This window comes from Pangasianodon hypophthalmus, chromosome 16 (assembly GCF_027358585.1).
Source record: "Pangasianodon hypophthalmus isolate fPanHyp1 chromosome 16, fPanHyp1.pri, whole genome shotgun sequence".
Taxonomy (NCBI): domain Eukaryota; kingdom Metazoa; phylum Chordata; class Actinopteri; order Siluriformes; family Pangasiidae; genus Pangasianodon; species Pangasianodon hypophthalmus.
In genome coordinates, this window is record NC_069725.1 from 940,001 (window position 1) to 948,936 (window position 8,936).

At 37.8% G+C, this 8,936-nt stretch overlaps 1 protein-coding gene across 1 annotated transcript in view; it reads left to right on the forward strand.

Annotated features, from left to right (window-relative positions):
* Positions 1-8,354, forward strand: part of LOC113545672 (fibulin-2) — a 50,002-nt gene extending 41,648 nt beyond the window's left edge. The window contains exons 11-16 of the mRNA XM_034312209.2: positions 375-503; positions 1,641-1,766; positions 2,573-2,689; positions 3,693-3,821; positions 4,647-4,770; positions 5,649-8,354. Coding sequence (XP_034168100.2) covers positions 375-503; positions 1,641-1,766; positions 2,573-2,689; positions 3,693-3,821; positions 4,647-4,770; positions 5,649-6,006 — 983 coding nt within the window. The 3' untranslated portion in view covers positions 6,007-8,354. The remainder of the gene's footprint in view (positions 1-374; positions 504-1,640; positions 1,767-2,572; positions 2,690-3,692; positions 3,822-4,646; positions 4,771-5,648) is intronic.
* Positions 8,355-8,936: the final 582 nt, after the last annotated feature.

Sequence of the window (8,936 nt, forward strand, 5' to 3'; positions counted from 1 at the left end):
CTTCATTATTATTCTAAACTATTAAAAATGAAGAAAATATTCAAATGGAGACATTCAGTGAGCAGGGGTGCACAAACTTTTGATCGATAATGTATGCTGGAGGTGTGAATGTAAAAATTTTGACAACACCAAATAATTTTATTAGAGTGCCATAGTTCAGAGATCAGAACATTAGCTAATAATAAAAAGATAATAAAAGTAGCATGACATCATGCTAGGATTCGCTTGCAGTCATTGTTCGACAGATGAAACTGTATTAGGTCTTGAAAATACCTGATGTGGAAATGATGAAATTATTAATTTAAGTATTAAAACGTGATTATAAATGCAGTAAAAGCTCTTCATGCTGTTGATCTCCTGTCCATCGTGTGCAGATATTGACGAGTGTGAAAGCGGAGTCCATCGCTGTGGAGAAGGTCAGATCTGTCATAATCTCCCTGGAACATACCGCTGTGACTGTCATCCGGGCTACCAGTACGACACGTACAGGAGGACGTGTGTAGGTGAGACACGCTAACACGCCGCAAGGGCACACGCAGCAGCACCTGAAGTCTCAGACAGAAACCGACTCCTTATAGTTTATCTTTAAAAAATTGGGGGATTTTTAAAATTAGAGTGCTATCGATACAAACTCGTATGGTGCCATCCTTCTTTAGTACAAGTATAAAGTATTAAACGGTATTAATCAGGCTACACGCTAAACTTACAGCAGTGTGTGTGTCTGCTAACAAAGCTAGCAGTCGTCCTCATTAGCTAAAATGTTTAGCAGCCGAATAAGAGGCTAACGTTAATGCTAACTAGCTAGCCAGTCGTGTTGAGGTAGCTTATCCAGATCAGTTACGTAGCCAGTGTGAGTTGCTGCTACTCTAGATTTCATTACATTCTATAAGTTATTGATTTACGCTATCTCTCCAGCTAGCTGACAAACGTTACAAACAAAAATATGTATTATAATTCATACAGACTAAACTGATTTGGAGGCGGAGCTACGTACAAACTCAGATTATGTCACTAAATAAAATAATTTGAAGATGACTGTGTGTTGCTCTGAAACTTTTAGCTATGTGAAAGTTTCCGAGAATGCAGAATGTGTGTGCTAATCTAGCTACATAGCTAACTTTTAGTTGTTATGGTAGCGCTGGTTTGAAGATATGGCTAAGCTGAAATCCCACCTGTGACTAATGTAAGCTAGTTTACTAGCACTTAGCTAACCAGCTACTTAGCTAACATTAGTGATATTAGGCTATTAGAGATGGCAGGAGGAAATGTGAGTGTTGAAAAAAATTTGAATTTTAATGTATATTCATATATCCTGGTTTATATAATAAAGGGGGGAGGTGTAGAGATGTTCCTCAGCCATTTTTACACTTTATTCTAATTCTACATGATTGTTCATGTTCTCCGTCGTGTTCCTCAGGTGATGTCATGCTTCATGTGTGTGTTTACATTGTTATCAGAAGCAGAACCACGGGCATTTATTCAGTCTTATCTCAGGTGCTGATTCACACTGTTGTGGCTCAGCGTCAGGCCTCGGCTCAGTGTTTAGACTAGCGTGAATAACGTCTCCTCCGTCTCTCTCTCTTTCTTTCTCTCTCTCTCTCTCGCTTTTCTATCCCTCTCTCTTCTTTCTCTCGCTGTAGATGTGAATGAATGCTGGCGTTACTCGGGCAGGCTGTGTGCTCAGACGTGTGAGAACACTCCAGGCTCGTATCGCTGCTCCTGCACCGCAGGATTCACTTTATCCAGCGATGGCAAGAGCTGTGAAGGTACAAGCTGATAAGGAGGAGATGTTTGCCGGGAAACGGGGGGAAAACACCACCGTGATAAACACTCCTGCTGAATCTAGCACTTTTTTTTACAGAGAAAATCAGAATAGTGACATATCAGGTTCTCTGATAGGCTGTTTTCACACTTTGTACTTTTCAAAAATGCATAGAGTGAGGTCATGTTTGTTTTTTTAAAATCTCCTGACCAATCAGGTCGCAGCTCGGGAGGCGTGCGAGTAAAACAAATATCCAGGACAAGTCACACAAGCAACTCAGTTTCTCTCGATTTTCTGCCTCCAAAGCTACAGAGAAGACACATAACCTCCAAACTTACACCAATCTTTATATCGTCTGCATTACTGACAAGAGCGTACAAGCTAGGCTAGTTAGTTAGATCATACTAGCTAGCAATGCTAAAAGTGTTGTCATGGTTACAGTGTGCAGAGAGCTATCTGACTTTAATAGCTTGCCAAGATCTCATAAAAACTGGCTGATATTAGCTAATAACAACCAGGCACGAGCGAGTTAGTAATATTAGGCTAACTAGCAAAACATAGTATCCAGGTTTGCTAACAAATGAACTAACAGCATTAGACCAGTTATTGCTAGTCACGTTTGCTAGCAGATGTTAGCGAGTGTCAGATCGCAGTGAATAAAATGAAATGGATAATAAGTTAGCATTACAGGGAATTAGCAGAGCAGAATGGTAACATTTCTGCACCATGGATGATGGATACTGTTGATTCTGCATCCTGGATCTCGGAATTCTGTTAACGCTTCCTGAACGCGTGTGTGTCATGACGCAGATGTGAATGAGTGTTTGAACAGTCCGTGCAGTCACGAGTGTGTTAACGTCTACGGCTCGTACCAGTGCTACTGCAGACAGGGCTACTACCTGCGTGAGGACGCACACACCTGTGAAGGTAACACACACTCCACACTTTTCCCATAAATCATCACATTTCTGAGCCTTATTGCTTGTATATTTAGTTACGTATATTAGCATATATTAGTTATAATATTTTTAACTATAATAACTACACAACTACGTTTAAGTGAGTATACTGCATGTTACAAGTTAATAATTCCTTATTGTTTGGTTGCAGTTGAGTGTAAACGTTAGGGAAAAAAGGACCACTATCAAAGAAAATGCATTCCAAAATGTTAGAAATTAAATGTCTGAATCTGAACTGAACTGAATCAGGTCTAAATTGAATCAGGTTGAAATGAACCAGGTCTAAACTGAATCGGGCTGAAACAAATTAAGTCTAAACTGAATCAGGTTGAACTGAACCAGGTCTAAATTGAATCAGATTGAACCGAATTAAGTCTAAACCGAATCAAGCTGAAACAAATTAAGTCTAAACTGAATCAGGCTGAAATGAACCAGGTCTAAATTGAATCAGGTTGAACCGAATTAAGTCTAAACTGAATCAGGTTGTACTGAACCAGGTCTAAACCGAATCAGGCTGAAACAAATTAAGTCTAAACTGAATCAGGTTGAACTGAAACAGGTCTAAACTGAATCAGGCTGAAACAAATTAAGTCTAAACTGAATCAGGCTGAAATGAATCAGATATAAACTGACTGATAAGGAGGTTAGAAATAAAGATAAGAGGTGGACAAACAGGTTTTTAGAGAATATTTATTTTACAATCAGAAAAGGGGAATTTTTAAACCAATTTTTTTTTCCCTCACTGTCAACATTATAACACTTTATTTTACCATTTTTCTAAAGAAATTTTAATTTCTTTAGAAACAAAAATTGTTATTTTAAATGTCTTGTTGCCATAAATTTCAAACAAACTTTTGCACCTCAGTGTATTAACCGTAATTGTTCCCAGTTACAGTTCAGTTTAGACTTATCTTTAGAATAAGTGTTGAAATTGTCTGACTGTAGTTTCCCTCCACGTTGTTGCTGTACAGATATTGATGAATGTGCTCAGAGCGTTGGTCATCTCTGTGCCTACAAGTGTGTGAACGTCCCAGGAAGTTACGACTGCGCTTGTCCGGAACACGGATACAGCATGGCTCCGAACCGACGCTCCTGCCACGGTCTGAGATTCTTTATAGACTATAGAATGTGTTCAGACTGAGAATTAATTATCTCAATATTCCTCATTATTCAGGCTTGGCTGAGTCAGATCTAAACTGAATCACACTGGAATGAATAAGGTCTAAACTGAATCATGCTGGACTTAATCAGGTCTAAACTAAATCACGTTGGACTGAATAAGATCTAAATTGAATCAGGTCTGAATGAATCAGGTCTAAACTCAATCTGACTGATCTGAACCAGGTCTAAACTGAATCCAACTGATCTGAATCAGGTCTAAACTGAATCCAACTGATCTGAATTAGGTCTAAACTGAATCCTACTGATCTGAATCAGGTCTGAACTGAACCAGGTCTAAACTGAATCCAACTGATCTGAACCAGGTCTAAACTGAACCATGCTGAACTGAATCAAGGCTAAACCGAATCAGGTCTAAACTGAATCTGACTGATCTGAACCAGGTCTAAACTGAACCATGCTGAACTGAATCAGGTCTAAACTGAATCAAGTATAAACTGAATTAGGTCTAAACTGAATCCAACTGATCTGAATCAGGTCTAAACTGAACAATGCTGAACTGAATCAGGTCTATAGTTTTAAACTTCTGTGACTTACTTCTGCTCTTTACATTAAAATAATTTAAACATATAAAACAAAAAAAATTATATTTGTCATTAATTAATATTCAGTAATAATATTTTCCCCCCATTTTATCTTAATTCTTTATAAATAAATCTTCAGATGTAATTATTAATCATTTCTCTCTTCGTCTCTGTTCCTTATGAGTCCTGTTTTAAAGCCGAGTTTGTTGGTGTGTGTCTCAGACATAGACGAGTGTGCAGTCGGAGCTCATAACTGTACAGCAGGGGAAACATGCTACAACATTCACGGTGGATTTCGCTGTCTGTCCTTCAGCTGTCCAGCAAACTACCGCCGAGCCGCCGACACGTAAGAAACACACACACACACACACACACACACACTCACACACACACACACACACTACATCCCTCACTTCCTGTTAATCAACACCACAAGACACTTTAAATACTACAGCACTCCTCTAATAATAAATATGAAAAATCGTTGCTATGGTGAAGTTTTCTGTAAGGACAAATGTGTTTATGTAACATGTATGGAAGGAGTCTCCAGTGTCAGCGCTTTGTAACAGTCAGAGGTAAAGCTGTAACTGTAAGTTTTCCGACATCTTCAGGACAGAGGAGTTTACGCTTCTTTGCGGTTTCTCAGTAACATGCGGAACAAGCAGCGATTTTATTGTTTGTCTTATTAACTTGAAGAGAGAGAATAAAGAGGCTGGTGAGGGAACGAGTGTTTATAGCTGCTATAACGTAAGCGACAACAGGAACTAACTTCCACAACGTTAAATGTAACTTTTTAAATGCTTAAAAAGTCCAATGTGTCCATCTTTAATAAATAAAAGATTGTAATTGTAGGCAAATTGCTGTGGTATAAGAGGAATAAAAACACTTGGATTATTTTCCTATAACAGCACCACACACAGTGTTTAATTCCTTACGTTTAATTAGCATCACTACTCCATTATTGTTGATTTTTAAAGACATTAAGACAGTATTTTATCAGCTTATTTATTATAATACATAAATATGTTTTGTTTAGCAGCATGGATTTTTAAAAAAAAATTAATAATACACTATGACCTGTAGTTTCTAGTGTAAATTTCCATGATTTTTATGATTTAGCTGCAATTTACGAGTGAAAAAAAGTTAACTAGCTACATTGACTAGCTAATGCCTACAATATGTGATGAAATCAAATGAAAATATTCGGTGCTTTCTCTCCGGCAGACGGTGCGAGCGAATCAGCTGCTCGAACTTCGTGGAGTGCCAGAACTCGCCGGTGAGAATCACGTACTACCAGCTCAGCTTCCAGACTAACATCATCGTCCCGGCGCTCATCTTCCGCATGGGTCCGTCTCCCGCCTACACCGGCGACAACATCATCATCAGCATCATCAGAGGCAACGAGGACGGCTACTTCAGCCCCAGGAAGCTGAACGCCTACACCGGCGCCATCTACCTGCAGCGCCAGCTCCCGCAGCCACGTGACTTCCTGCTGGACGTGGAGATGAAGCTGTGGAGGCAGGGCACCTTCACCACCTTCCTCGCCCGAATCTACATCTTCATCACGGCAAACGTCGTCTAACCCGGGACTCGTACACGGCTCACACTCCCAACATTCACAATTCACACCTAGTCCATGAATTAAAGTGTGTTAATTATTATTATTATTATTATTATTATTATTATTATTGAGAAACCTCAAAACACTGATGATATTGCTATTAGGTCTGTTAAAACACAAAAGACATTAAATTAAATCTATACTGAAATATTAAAGTTACAAACTCACAAATAGTCACTTCATGAAGTTTACCTGTTCATAAAGTACATTCATTTTTCAAGAAAATGAGTTTCAGCACATTGATTTAGCATTTTATCCTTTATTATTCGGCAAACATCGTATATAAATGATCATTTTTAAACTGCAAATTCAGTCAAATTCCATGAATCATCACGAGTATATTACAGCTACAAATTCAAACGTACATAACTGGAAATGTTCATGATGCGATTACGATTCGCAATTTATGCACTTACAACGTTCACACTATGTTCACAAATCACCTATTATGCATCTCACACCTGTAACATGTCAAGTGGGCGTGGCCAAGTGTAGCACTGCAAAGACCAGAGAGGGCGGAGCTGAGATAAAAAGAAAAGTGCTACGAGTTGTAGCTACATACTAAGCAGTTATTTTTTGTTGAAAGTGATTATAGTATATAATTGTCATGACACATTTGTCATTTTTTGATTTCTAAAGCTGTAATCAGATTCATAAATGTGTAACGACAAAATTACGAGCCTCACAGTACGGCTGTGAAGCCTAATTTGCATAAAAATGTTCATGCAGAAATTACGAATTACAATTTATTCCCTTAACTTTCATACTATGAAATCGCATGATCACAGCAAACACAACTGCTGTAATGTGTTCCGCTTATACCACAGCAACGTTTTTATTTATTAAAAAATACCACATCATATTTTTTATCAGTTTATAGTTACATTTAATGTTGTGGACCGTCTGTGAAGCGAGTTAGTTCCTGTTGTCGCTTACGTTATAGCAGCTATAAACACTCGTTCCCTCACCAGCCTCTTTATTCTCTCTCTTCAAGTTAATAAGAGAAAAAAAAACGCAGCTTGTTCCGCATGTTACTGAGAAACCGCAAAGAAGCGTAAACTCCTCTGTCCTGAAGACGTCGGAAAACTTACAGTTACAGCTTTACCTCTGACTGTTACAAAGCGCTGACACTGGAGACTCCTTCCATAAATGCTACATAAACACATTTCACCTTACAGAAAACTTCACCATATGAACCATTTTTTAAAATCTGTTTATTATCAGTGGAGCATCCGCTGTACACGTCCCTGTGAACGAGCTGTTACTATGGAAACGATAACGTATTAGAATGAGAGCATTAATATAAACCTGCGCTACTGTCAGAGCTGCTGTTATAGGAAATTAATCACCACCTTCTGACCAATCACAATCCAGAATTCTACAGCGCTGTTGAGGAAACTATAATGAGCTTCTACATTTATATTTGTTTTCTTCTTGTCCGAACTTAAAGCCTCAGTGAAAGACAGCTTGAATAAATGACCATAAATTTAGCAGTACACGTCTAAGTGCTATTTAATAAATAAATGCGAAATAAATAAAAAGTAAAAACTTTTTACTTTCATATAAATGTTAACTGGATGTATAAAGTTTCAAACTATTTCAGTATTTTTTAAAATTCTGCTGCATTTAATACTAAAACAGAAATAAACATTTTAAAATAATGCATTTTGTGTGTGATATTCAAATATGGACTTGCTTTTTTTTTCTTTAATCAATCAATCAATCAATCAATCAATTAATTAACCCCATGCCTTAACCAATGAGTTTGCAGTTGACACTTGGTCCCGCCCCTGAAAACCTTATAGTGACTCACAACATTACCATGTAACATGTATCTTCATTTCAAGCCTCTGTTTACATTTTTCTGGCCCTGAAATTAGCTCTGACCCCAGCTGAGACAGACACTCAGCCCCGCCCCTTTTTTCCCTAAAAGGCAACTCATTTACAGAGCATATGTAGATTCAGCAGCAGAGGGCGCTAAATCATTACACACTGCTGCTTTAAAAGTTACTGTTAGTGTGATTTCTTTGGTGCCTTTTCTTTAACGGAGTAAACTACCGTAGGTTTTGGCACCATAGTACCAGTACAAGTACAAGAGGTTCCATTTGTGTGGTTTTTGGGGTTTTTGGTGACTGTTGCTTAAATTTTAAAAGACTGGATTTTTCATTGATCGATATTGAAGCATTAATAAATAAGTCTCAGGTTTTGGTCAGAATTACAACAAAAGAAATAAAAAATAGATTGTTCTCAACTTCATATGATGATCACATAATAAAAAGCAGCTGTAAAAATGGATTGGTTATAAAACAGCACGTCCCCAAGAGTTTTATTTCCTCTTACACCACAGCAATTTACCATCAATTACAGTTTTTATTAATTAAAGAAAAAGTCATACTTTTTACCCATTTATAGTTACATTAAATGTTCCTGTTCTCACTTACGTTATAGCAGCTGAAAACATTCGTTCCCTCACCAACCTCTTTTTTTTTTCTCTCTCTTCAGGTTAATAAGACAAAAAAAAAAAAAACGCAGCTTGTTACGCATGTTTTTTGTTACTGAGAAACCGCAAAGTTACAGCTTTACCTCTGACTGTTACGAAGCGCTGACACTGGAGACTCCTTCCATCAACGTTAAGCAATAAACGTCTCCTTATGGAAACCTTCACCATATCAATAATAACAACGACAACAAAAAATCTGTGCATTAATACGAGCGCATTAATATAAACATGTGATTTGCAGCTGCACGACTGTCAGAGCTGCTGTTCTAGAGAATTAATCAACACCTTCTGACCAATCAGAATCCAGAACTCATCAGCACTGCAGTGAGGTGTAATATTATTGTTATATTGATGGCGTATATTTATAGTTTGTATATTGATGTAACCGCAG